The 13,402-nt window shown below is 41.5% G+C and overlaps 1 protein-coding gene across 8 annotated transcripts in view; it reads right to left on the minus strand.

The window, feature by feature from the left end:
• Esrrg (estrogen related receptor gamma) overlaps nucleotides 1–13,402 on the minus strand; it is a 604,577-nt gene that overhangs the window by 52,283 nt on the left and 538,892 nt on the right. For all 8 annotated transcript variants that reach the window (XM_040737769.1, XM_040737767.1, XM_040737765.1 and 5 more), the window contains one exon: nucleotides 9,998–10,159. In XM_040737769.1, the coding sequence (XP_040593703.1) occupies nucleotides 9,998–10,159 (162 nt within the window). The remainder of the gene's footprint in view (nucleotides 1–9,997; nucleotides 10,160–13,402) is intronic.

Here is a 13,402-nt window from a genome sequence, read left to right on the forward strand (position 1 = left end):
GATTTGGAGTAGCTACTTTGTTATTTATATCTTTTAAATCTCCTGCAGTGGTGCACATAGTGCTATGTGAACAGCTGACACTTGACTACTTAAAATGCATTTAGAGATTTACTGTTAAGTCATGGTGTAGCAATGTGCTATAAGATTACAATTGCCTTTTGACTGTTAGTATGCAATAGCATGACTATATACGGATGACGAAAACAGGTGGAGATCTCCAGTCACTGGCAAGGGTAAAGCTAGGTAGAGCTCACATGAACAGAGGAGATTCAGGATAATGGCAGAGAGGAGCCTTAGGCCAATCACCTGACATTTCTTGGGGATGCATGGGGCAAAATCTATTCCCTTTAGATAGCCCACCTCCAATAGAGCAAAGCAATTATTCTGATGCTGTCTGTGGAGGTTAACCTTGGCTGTCAACCTGAGATGGTCTGAAACCACCAAGAGGACACACCTCTAGGTGCGCCTGTGAGAATTTCAAGTTTCTAGGCCGGGTTAACTGTTATGGGAAAACCCACCTAAATGTAATGCGTCGTTCTGTATAAAGACAAAGTGTGCTGAGGGTGTGTATTCATCCCTCCCTCTGCTTTGTAACTACAGATGCAAGGTGATGAGTCATCTTACGATCCTGCTCCCATGTCTTTCCCACCACTATGAACCGCGCCCTCAATGTGTGAGCCAAAATCAACCTTCCTCTCCTTAAACGGCTTTTGTGAGGGATTTATGTTGCAGCAGTGAGAAAGTTAACTAGTGCAATATAGCTATTGGATTATGGGGTTATCTATAGGATCGTAGGTGAAGGGTTATCCATGGTAGTGTGAGTGACTCAGAAGGTGGGGTCATTACCCAAGTCTCACCACAGCACGGCTGAGAACTCATGAAAGTGTCATCCAAAATGATCACTGTGCAGTCTGTAGGAAGCTCTCTTGAAGAGTTTCTTCTATGCTGGTCATTGTCTACTGCTTATATAATACCAAGTAGGGATCCCGTGAGTCTTTTAACTTAGGAGGGCACCAGAGTTTCTTGAGTTCCTTAGTTTCCTGAGTCTTCTGATGGAAGGTGGGGCACAGCTATCATTTTTTCACATTGATTGAATTGGTGGGGGGGGAGGTGGGACAGAAGACAAGGACATTAGTAAAAGTCCATTCTTCTCTTTCACTGTGATGTCCTTCAAAGATCATACCCTGATAGCTTGAGGACACGTGCCCTTATACACTGAGCCATCATGCTGACCCACGGGAGGAAATTTGTTTTAAAGGACCATGGTGAGGTAATCTGTGGCCTGGATTAAAAATGAGTGAAAGTTATGGATAGACATGGAAAGCATCAGTGATATTTCTCAGTGCTGAACTTACTCAGGTGATATCTCAATGCACAGGAAATAGCTACACAACATTTCACTGTTCCCAGCTACTGGGTGCTTTCTCCTACCAAGTCTCACAGCCCCACAATCCAGGCTCTGAAAGGCTCTTTGTTTCTTTGTGTGGAAACAAAGTCACTCAGCTCAGGTGTAGACTCCCCAACCCCCCTGATTACCTTAGTTTCTAGTACTGGGGCTTTATCATAGTTTCCATCTGTGTGCTGGATGCTAGGTTCCCACTTGTGTATTATCAGGTCTGAGAGCTAGCTCCAGTCACTTGTACTTCACTCTCTCTCTCCTCATTGATTGTGGAAGCCAAGAAGGGCTCTGTAGTATCCATCTAATTTACATGCTCTCTCCTTTATATTTCATCAGTATAAGAAATGGCAAGCAAGCCCCTCTACATCACACACACACACAAACACACACACACACACACACTTTTCCCTACCAAATCAGAGATTAATAACGAGGGCAGCATCCTATTACCTTCCCCCAGTGAAACTCCTGTTTTGGGAGAGTAAATCCTTTGTGGGCAGCAGCTAAGCTTCGGTGTCTTACCTGCCATGGCCTCCTGCCTGTGGTCCTGTCCCATGCATGCTACTTTCAGGGAGGCCAATCTATTGTCTAGCTTTATTTGTACTCCGGTAGTGACATGGTTGCCCCTAGTCACCAGAGAGGTATGCCTCCCCATACTATGAGGAGGAAGAAAGCTATCCTAGACCCCTCTGGTCCAGGGACACTCTGACCCTCATATGATTCAACCTGCCTTTCATGTCTTGTCATCCACAGCAAGGGGTACATCAGTTATCCCATACGACATGACTAAGGGGAGACATATTTGAATTGAACCCGTGTGATGGGGGAATTCCTTCTGTGTATATATTTATCTTATTGGTTGCTGAATAAAGCACTGTTGGCCAATAGGGAAGCAAGATAGGTGGGACTAGGAGTCGAGGAGGATTCTGGGAAACAGAGGCACAGTTAGGCCCGATGAAGAATGCAGTAGAAGTAAGAGGTCCGGACCCTTTCTCCAGTAAGAGAAGACTACATGGAAATACTCAGATTAGCAGTTATGGGTTAATAATTAAGTCAGAGATAGCCAATAAGAAACCAGAGCAAATGGCCAGCATCTTCATGATTAATATAGTGTCTCGTGTGCTATTTAGGGGCTGACACAGCAGCTGGACCCAGGCGGCTGGCGGGAAGACTGCATGTAACACTCCACCCAGCTCTCAACCTCAGTTCTGCGTCTTCTGACCTATCTCAGGGTTGATACAATTACTTCTTGCCCAAACTCACTGTAGGTTCTGCCAGTTATTATTAGGGCTTCTTATTATTATTATGTTGTATGACTCTTCATGGAGAGACATGAAGAAATGTCTATTTACCCCAGCAAGGGCACTGATTTTACACACACACACACACACACACACACACACACACACACACACACCAGCCATATCTAGCTTGGTGAACCAACTAAAAACACGAGTGACAGGTTACTTAGAGGAGTGTGAGTGAATAAAAGTCATTTGTTTTGTCCAGTGAGGAACTTCACTAGAGTCCCCTGCGCAAGCTATAGGCAACTCTATTGAAGAGTCTCCCCAACAGCTGTTCACCTTGTGAGTTGCTATTTTTTAAGCTTCCTGGCTCTTACAACCTGGCTACCTTCCTGGGCCTTAGGAACTATCCTTGGCTCTCCAGGACAGGCATAATAACTCAGAGGAGACAGCTGAATAACAACACATACTCAAGGCACTGAGTGGGAAGGACAGGCTTCTGGGGGTCCCCAGGATGACCTGTTCCTTGTCTCTTGAACTTGATCTCTTCCAGCGATACCCTACTTCCCCTCCATTAGTTCCCATTCTGTTTTCAGCAAGGGTAGCTACAGAAAATAGAGGAACTTTTGTCCAAAACCCATTATCAACCCACTGGGTCCTGTTTTTCTCTTAAAGTTCCAGAACGTTAAGTTATTTAAGTTGGCCCACCAGAGACAACATTACTTAGACAATAATGGATGTTGTTTACCTGGGAATGAATGAGAATATCCACACAATGATCTCGTAGCTCAGGAAGTGTCCCTTGTTTATCAGAACAGAAGTTTGGTGGATGACTTCTGGGAACACTAATTTTTGGGATCCGTTGGATTTAAGGCACTGAAATTACCTCATGTAAGCAATACTGTGCATATAAAAATGAGTCTCAGATATTTTACATTTAGATGACACATTATGGTACATGTATAAATTATATATAGATTTATAAATTCCATGTGTTTCTTTCCTCATTTGATTTTCACAATATAATTAATAGTGCCATTAAATAGCATAAAATATCTTCAGCTACAGCTCATATTTTCTGATTTTACTTTCAGAAGCATTTAAACAACAGGTATGAAGGGATACAACCAGTTGCTTTGCATAACAGTCTCTAAATATTGGATAATTGAAAAACCTTGTACCTTAGCTTCATCCACTGTAAAGGCTTGGGGTCTCCACTTAAATTTTATCCAATTAAATTGTTACATAGACAAATAATGAACTATTCGGGAAAGACACATTTACTTTAACTCATTCACAGTGTAAAACACAACCACATGGGAAGTCAGTTATGGGATAAAGTCAATGTGGGTCCTAGCTGCTAGCTGAAGTTTAATGCACACTTTACATCATTGCATCAAGAAAGATTTATCAAGGTTTACTAATACAGAATCAAAATCCATACAACTTAAACCTGGCATGAGTCATCTTCAGTCAAACATTGCCAACTTCTTAAATATCAAATTACATCCTACATTTTCCATACAGAGACTTATTTGTATTAAAAGAAAAATGAGACTTGACCCGAGACCATTATATCTTCCCTTGTCTTCATGCTTTTATGTGTATCTCACCTGAGGGCACCTATTCAAAATGGGGGAGGCTGAGACAGGAGTATTGCTATGAGTCTGAGTTCAGACTAGGACACAGAGGAAGACCCAAGCCAGCCTGTGCTAAGTGACTCTGTCTCAAAAAGGTGGGCTAGGAGGTGGGAAATTTAACCAACAATACCCAAGAAGGAATACACAAAAATAAAACCTCCACATCAAAGTATAATCTTAAAAATTGGTCTATACAGAAAATTCATTGCAACAACTGTATCTTTAAACCGTGCCACTTGGAGCCAATGCTCAAAAGTTCTTGATTATTTTATAAAAGATATATGTGTGTGTGTGTGTGTGTGTGTGTGCCTGCCTGCCTGCCTGCGCGTGCGCGCGCACACACACACTTTAGCATAGAAAGAATTTGACTCGTGTCTTTTGAGATTCCTGTCATCACATTAAAGTTTAAATTAAAACCAAGAAAACTCTAGAAAGTCATGTCAGTCAACAGCTTTTGATACATCCTCTAAATTGAATTTTTTATCAAAAGAATTATCGGAAATGGGAAATACTGGCTAGTGTAGCTTTCTACTTCTTAGAGGAAAAAACACACATAGAATTGTTTTATAATAATTTCACATTCCAAATGTGGTTTCTTTATAGAACTTAACACTCCTGCCTCGGCTGAAGCAAAGTCACGAGGTTCTTTCCCTTTTTGTCTGGTGTCATCATTATGTCAGACAGAGTGTTAAAAATGTGACAGAATGGTCTGAAAACATGGTTTAGCAGTCAAGTGGATGTGTTGCTTTTGCAGAGGACCCAGGATCCAGCTCCTATATTGGGCAGATCACAAACAACTGTAACTCCAAGTTCATGGGATCCATCTTCCCCTTCTGGCCTCTGTGAGAGCTTGCATGCACACCAAGCAAATTAATCTCTGCAGGCACACACACTCATTCACAAAAATAAAAATTAAATCATTTTCAGGAGAATGTGACTAAAATGTTCCCAAAGCTGACCAAGCCCTATGGTGAAGGATAATCTGCTTGTCGTGTTACAAACAAGGGAAACTCAAGCTGAGTGGGGTGCACCCGTCAGATGGAAAAGAGCACCCAACATGAGCAAGGTCCAGCTTTCAGCCTCTCTGCTGCAAAACCAAACGGGTTGACTTAATTTAGTTTTTCAAAAGGAGATGGAGACAGGGTGACCTGAAAGTCTACCATATTTTCTTCTAAACTACACCATACCACATCCATGCACCTCACTGCTCAAACGCTTTCCTGTTCTTTTAAAGTAGGGAGCCGACAAGATCCGTAAATATAAGAGGCACTTACATAGGTCGGCTAATATGGGCTATGGCTTCTTAAGTACCACCTGCCAAGCCCATGCTGTATTTTCCTAACGAAATTCCAGGACATAATAATATCCTAATCGGCCACAAAGAACAATCCCAGATCTGCGTGTTGGGCTGATAATCGTCTTATCACACCCTGTGAAACCAAGCTCCGCTGTCTGATGGAGCCTCCGTTACTTGGCAGCCTGTTCTAAAAAAGGCCAACAATGGAGAGGGAATGAAGTGGAGTGTGCAGAGCCTCCATATCTACATAAAAGAGATTAGAGGCGACAGCGTTCCATTTTACAGCTCAATCATATTGTGTTAGCATGCGCTTATCCGAGCGCGGACGAAATTGAAAGAGAAATAAAAAAGAGCCAGGCAGATAGGAAGCAGAAAAGCGAGGCATGAGCAATTTCCAAGGGTATAAAGGGATGCTAATGGCAGGGCCTGTCATTCTTAAAAAGGGCTATTAGGGTACCATCATCTGTTCTCGTGCCCTTACACTCCTCCAGCTAAAGTCAAGCATTTTCCGAGGCCCTTGTAGTCCCTGGTGGTTTTTTTTACCCCCTATAGATAAGTGTGGCCATGTTTCATTACAGCACACATCCCCATTCACGTGGCTTATTAATGCAAGTCCACTAATTCTATTTCCTGAGAAAACCCCCTCACTCTCTATGTATTTTTCTCCAATATTTCTTTGGTAGAGTCCTTCACTTTTCACGGGGCTGAAGAAAGCACGCTAAAGTGTGCTGTGTTTGCAGTGGCGCAGAAGGAAGCTGGCCCCACCCTAGGTGCAAAGCTCGGAGCATGCCGGTGGGTGTGTGATTACACAAGCGAAGAACAGAATCTGTGTGTGTGTGTTTGTGTGTGTGTGTGTGTGTGTGTGGTGTCTTCGTGTGGGTGCATGTGTGTGTGTGTGTGTGTGTGTGAGTGCATCGTGAGCATTTGGGCATGCACATGTGTATAAGTTCACTTTACTTTTTAACATGTTACACAGAAAATTCTGAAGTTAAGACCAAAGGGGAGTGTCAGTTCACTTCTAGCTGTAACCTGACTCCCTACTCACTTAGTAAGACGGGCTCCCTATGGAGAACGCAATTTTACTTTTATCAACAGGCATGTGGCTCTCTTTGACTCTACCCCCCCCCATCCACTGCTCCACGTGAGGATGTGTGTGGTTCGCAGATGCCCTTGAACTCAGGCAAGCCTTGATGCCATGGGGCCTCCTGCATGCATATTGTAAAAAACGAAAATAAAAAAATTACCTAGAAAGACTTTTTTGTTTTGTTTTTCAAATCCCCTTCTCAAAAGCTAAGGTTGCCTTTGGTACCATCTGAAGTGCCTTCTGGGCATTAGGAAAATGAGAGCCCCGAGGTATCACTCCACAGTGACCGCTTCTCCATTCACTCTGGAGAGACGATGTCAGCCCCCACCAGTGTGAAGCTGAGTCTTATGGCCGAGCACGTATCTTATGCTCATTGTTTCCAGCACTGGAAGCAGCGCTACTCAGAGTTATTTAAAGTTACCGTCTTCGCTGAAGTCGCCCAGGCCTCGACTCCAGCACATTGTTTTGTAAGACTTCATCTCCACTTAGATGCACAATCAGGGCTGCAAAGTCACCTCTGACCTTTCCTAACCACGGGGCTTGGGGGGAGTTGCTATTTTTTTTTATAGCTGGTCTTTATTGTGACAATCCTGGATGGTATCAAAATATTGCCTTAATAAATCTCTTAACTCGGGGAGACTGGAGCAGAGCTCACGGGAATGATAGGTTATCTGGCATCATGATGGCAGGATTCACACTGCTGTTGTTTGTTTGTTTGTGTTTATGGCAGGGCCACGGAAGCCAGAGGGCAATGCCGAGTGTTTTCCTTCTTGGTTTTCCACCGTTTTTTTAAGGTAGGATCTCCCATTGAAACTGAAGCCCATTGGTTTAGTTAGACAGACTAGTGACCAATTTCCCAAGACCCCCTTGTCTCCACATTCCACGGATAACAGACATGTGCCACCATGTCTGTTTTTTACATGGTTGCTGGGGAGCATTTGCTTGCTTCCATAAACATGCTATTGTTTTTGAAACACAGTCTTACTCTTAAAACAGACTGGTCTGAAATACATGATGTAGTCCAGGCTACTCCAAACTGTGGTACTTGTCCTATCTTAACCTGTCTAGTCCTGGGTCTTGGCATTGGTATTAAGAGTCATGCTGGCTTTGAATGTGTTTTTGAGGTTTTTAGAAACATCTGTGAACTTATAGGAGTGCTTGTATTTCTCTTTGCCACAAATCTCTCTGTCTTTGAATAGAAGAGAACAAATATCCTAGATTGGGCTGTGGGTCTCAGTGGGGAGGGCTGGGGTAGGCAGCGTGGTGTGAATTGTCCCCAGGCATCACACGGTAGTGTTGGAGGACATTTCTGTTTGTTAAGGGCACTACTGGCATCTAATGGGTAGAAGCTGAGGATGTCATCAAGCATCCCATAATAAACAGAAAAGCCAGCTACAGCAGAATTTTCTAGTGCCAAATATTTGTAGTGCCACGATGAGAAATCATGGATTAGAATAATTACATTTAATATACATGTAAGTGCATGTGTGTGTATGTGCGTATGTACTTGAAAGTCAGGAATCACAGGAAGAGATCAAAGGAGGAAAATTGAGAAGGGCTAAGGGTGAAGGGGGGAAGTAATGTAAGTTTACTTAAATTAAAAACATTAAGATAGAAAAAATGCATACAGAGGTATATACAACAACAGCATAGCACATGTATGATCTATGTTGATCGTCTAAACATGTGTCCATAGGACACATTTTAAGAAATGGTTAGTGTTGTTTCTCTGCTGTAACCCAACCACCTTCTTTCTGACTAAATTTGCATTTACAATCCAGACAAATCTGGTTTTCCTTCCCTGTGATAGGTTTTCCTCCCACAGCCAAGGCTAACCCTCCAGTCTCAGGCTCCCAAGGGCTGGTTCACCACACGTATGCATCTGATACTTTACAAATTTCTTCCTCCAGACATCCTTTTAGGCAACCCATATAGGTGTGATTGTAATCTAAATACAACATTGTGTAGCCACCGGACCACACCGTATTCTTTCAGATGTTGTTATTCTTGTGTGGGTGCTCTCCAAAGCATACATTCGAGTTACCCATTTAACTAACTAGTTCTGACTTAATTTGGAGAGCTTTATTAGCAAACAGTGTAAGACAAAGTAGCTGGTATAATACAGAGTGATGTTTAAATTAGTTTACAATTTGCTTGGTCTCATCTAGAACTGCCCTGAACAAAGCTATTCAGAAATGTCAGCTGTGTCCCTAACCACTGTAACAAATTGTTGCCTGAACGCTGCACACCTAATGACTTCAAATTAGCTTCACCGCTATACTGCCTGGCAGTTCGTTACGACTGTTAGCGACATGGCTGGCGTATCATGACCAATAAATTGGTTTCAGTGTGGGCTGGGAAAGGGACTTCCATCAATTTGATTAAAGAAATTACTGTAGCATTCAAAGCATAAAGACAAACTAGTTTAAGAAGACAGAAATAAGGTAGCTGTGTGTGCCAGAAAAACATTCCTTGTCATTTGAAAACTTTTTTTTGAACTCTTTGAAAATGAAAGTCCAAAGAAATGAAATCAAGTTCAGACACAATACTAACATTTTCAAAATATGTGGCCAGGTATACATCTTGTATTATAGAATGGGTCAAAAAAAAAAAAGAAATGTAATAAAACACGAACTTGAAATCAGCAAATGGGAAAATCTACCATCTTAGTCTAGCATTTCATTTTGTATTTAGGTTCACCATAAATATCTAATTGCAAACTGATGTAAAATTTGTGATCATAAAGAGAAAACCAATGTAAATATATATGATAAAGAACAAGATGGATGATTCTTAGAAGCAAAGGGGTACATTAGCCTACAGCTGAAAATAATATTTTTTGATTTTTCAAGACAGGGTTTCTCTGTATTGTTTTGGAGGCTGTCCTGGAACTTGTTCTGTAGACCAGGCTGGCCTCGAACTCACAGAGATCCGCCTACCTCTGCTTCCCGAGTGCTGGGATTAAAGGTGTTTGCCACCAGTGCCCGGCAGTATTTTAAAGTGAAAAATACAGAATTATCTTCATCAGGAAGAAGATAAGAATTATCAATAAAACCATGAAATGGTTTTATGGGTTGTGCGTTCTTTATTTAATGGGGACAGCTAGTGCCCTCAAATGTGAAATGAATGGTGAAGAGACTTCAAATCAGTGCATAGGTAGGATGGTTATCACTATATAATGCTCGGTATCAAGACTGTAAATACTGAATTCAGTGTAAACAACAGAGTGATGGTTAAGAAATAGTCCCACAAGAAAAAGGTACATTTTCTCCTATGGTGCATACAAACCTGGAGGCAGTCTTTGCGTTTCTTTTGAGTTTTCAGAGAACTTACCTGGAATATGTTTTGCCCATCCAATGATAACCACCAGCTCTCGGTCAGCCAAGTCACAGAGAGTCGTGAGGGCTTTGATGTCACTGTCAGGAACAGTAGGGTCAGGCATGGCATAGATCTTCTCTGGTTCAGCCACCAACAAATGCGAGACAATCTTGTTATCTGTGGGGTCAAACCGGAGAACTACATGATCACTAACATAATCACCCACTTTAACAAACCCTAAGGTAGTCTGTGTTTTGGAAAATAATTGTACCAGCCTCCAATAAAACATACATGCTCCATTACGGCTCACTCTGTGTGCCTTAAGCAGTGTGTAGGAAAATTCACAGCAAGAAAGAAGTCCCTGTTCATGACAGAAAGCATCTCTTTCTTTGCCTGGCTTTCTAGAAGGAAGACTTGGTCCCGCCATGAGCATTTTTATAGCAAACAGCTAAGAGAAGTTAGGTTTGCTCTCTGATTTTTAAGTGGGATCTGGTGAAGCAGATTAAAAAGCACACAACAGTTTCAAAATAAAAGCCTGCTGGAAAACAGTGAAATATGGCCTAATGCAGAAAGCAAAGAGCCATGAATGTCCGTACTCTTAGTAGGCCCAAAAGTCATTAATTGTTTTAATTCTTTTAAAGAAGAGCCAAAGGTCAGAGCCCTTCTGCTAGGATGAATTACTCACTATATAACTCTATCTCCTTGGGATGCATTAAATAGGAGTTGCCCTCCTTCCCCACCCCCTTTCCCTATGTACCAAGCCAACCCTCCAAATACAGCTAATATCTGCACCCATAAAAACGACCCTGCTTATACGGTACAGCATTTTCTCCTCCAAGCACCTTATTCTTTAATCTTCTACCTTCATCTGTTGTCCTCAGCTCATTCTCTGCTTCAGATTTATCTGTCTGAAATTTGTGATCTATGCTTTTGAAATCTTCATAAAGTCAACACTAGAGACAAATGGAAAGCTTCCCTTCGGATGTGTTTTACTGCTCAGGGGCATGTGAGGGTTTATGGACGGGCTGTAAAGCTTGGCTAACAGAGTGATTTTTCTCGTTGGCCTGGTTTTCAATTTCTCCATGTAGCTTTAGATGTGATTTTTCTCTCCTATGTGAGGAGATACAAATGGGCAAAAACCAATTCACATATTTAAGAGTCCTAGGTAATATCTTTCTAGAAAATCGGGAGTCTAGGGGCAAGTTTTGCACAGAGGGAAGTTTCAAGTGCGTTCGTTACACATTTGCCTTCTGCTCTGTTTTTAACTCCTTCAAGCCCAAGTGATACATGGTATTCTTTTGGACTGATAAGTAAGGAAAAGATTTATAAAAGAGGTACCTAGCACTTTTTGAAAAAAAATATGTATATACTAAAATGTTGACTACTTTGGTTTTGTTCATGTCTTGTGCAGGCAACCCCGAAATTGTATTTTAAAGTGTACTGATATAGACACAGGAAATATATTTATTTAAAACCATCACCAGTCCTAGACATTATTATTAATATTTGGGTAGAAATACTCCCAAACACCACTGTTTCTAGGTTCTTCTTCTTCTTTTTTTTTTTAAGCTTACATGACTTAAAAAGAGTGATGCTTTTTATTTTACATTTTACACACCATGAAAGTAACACCTTGTATTTCTGGTTCTGCAGGGAGAGGTCTTGATTTTTTTGTTCCTCCGAAGAAGCTAGAATCTCAGGACTAGAAGAATACGCATCAGTCAAGGACACAAGTGTGCATCCAAAGGAAGCTGTGATTCTAGATTTATTTTTTTCACACAGGGGAAAACATACACCCTGTTTTATCCAAGTCACGGCTTCTTGACTTGCAGGTCAGAGCAATTCAGCAGAAGCCTGGCCATTCCCATCATTCAGCAAATAGAATAGCCAACAGCACTGTTTCCGGGTAAGTCTTATTTAATGTTTCCCTAATTAGAATCAATACAACCCAATTTTCATTCTTAGGCCTTTGTAGTAAACAAACAAACAGCCAGGGGTGCAGAAATCTCCCCAGCCACCTTCCCACAAAGCCCATAGTGTCCCCTGATGCCTATCTGACAGGATCTGAAAATTAAGTTTTATAAATGTTTGTTACAAAAACACACTAATTGGATGGACTAAGGAAAATTAACACAACGGCCTCTAGATAATGAGTAACGATTCATTAGGAGTCCTCTTTATCTCAGACGAATGAAGCACCTTGCAATTGCTGTAATCTTCTTAGAGGTACTTGACAAGCCACTTCCCAATTTTTCACGTTTACACAGAAAACGATAGATGTTCCTGTGCCGTGTTGATTGACAAATGGCCCAGTGCTCTTTTTTTTTTTTCTTTCCGTAGAGGAAATTATCAATGGTTTAGGTCAATGTGTGCTTAAAGGAAATGAGAAATGGGCAATCCAGATATTATTGAATCAAGAAACACTAATGAAATTAAGCATTAGTGTTTATTGCATTTTATTGTATTATCAGAAAGTTTTTAATTATAATGTGCAAAATCTGCTTAATGCACTCCTAGATCGTATCTGCAGAATGCCAAACCGCTTTGCGGGCTGAGGAGGGCTTGCCAGATTGGACAATTGAAGGTATAATCAACATAATGTTTTCTGGAAAGGCAAAAAGAAACTATGCCATATGTTCACTTACACTTTAATTTTATGTAAAATGGGCTGCTTTTCCTTTAATACAGCTGAAAACGTCCTTTCATTTACAGTTCAGGGTCTGCTTTATTTATTTAACAGGGGCCCAGATGCTGGCACGGATGGTGCCCAGCACTGACCCCGCCTGGAGAATTGCAACTGGAAGTTGAGTTGAAGGCAGATCCAACAGCCTGGCCTTCTCTTGAACTGTTGTAGAAGCGAGAGTTCTTGTGGCTTCTGTGACAAAGACAGCTACATGCGTGCATTGTTGCCGCCGGACCACCTTCTAGGTTCTCTTCTGAATGCCAGGCATAAACATCGAGATTGCTAGCTTGGCGGCACTGTAGCTATTAACTGATTTCTCAGAAAATGGGATCCAGTTATTGCCACAATCTACACTCCAGCCCCTTTTAGTTAATGACAAAGAGAATAGGGTTTGCATTTTAGCTATGCACCAGCCATCCTTTTAAATTGCAACCTGGTATCATAAAATCATGGGCTCTTTAAAAGCAATTTATAATGCCCATAAGGGCACCTGAGATGGAACCACCAACCTATGCTCATTATTAGTAGGTCCCATTCTCATTTTAATCTATTGCCAGCTACTGTGTTAACCTTATATAGCTCCAAATTAATGAGGCCCCTAATGTATTTTCATTGGGAGGTTGAGCAGCCAAACTCATTTAGTTAGGGAAAACTACAAAAGTCACTTTCTTGTGAAATCTGAAACTAACAGCTCCAATGAACTAATGATCACAGTATGATCCATTTTATGTACCTCT

The sequence above is a fragment of the Mesocricetus auratus genome, unplaced genomic scaffold (genome assembly GCF_017639785.1).
Source record: "Mesocricetus auratus isolate SY011 unplaced genomic scaffold, BCM_Maur_2.0 Super-Scaffold_100676, whole genome shotgun sequence".
NCBI lineage: Eukaryota > Metazoa > Chordata > Mammalia > Rodentia > Cricetidae > Mesocricetus > Mesocricetus auratus.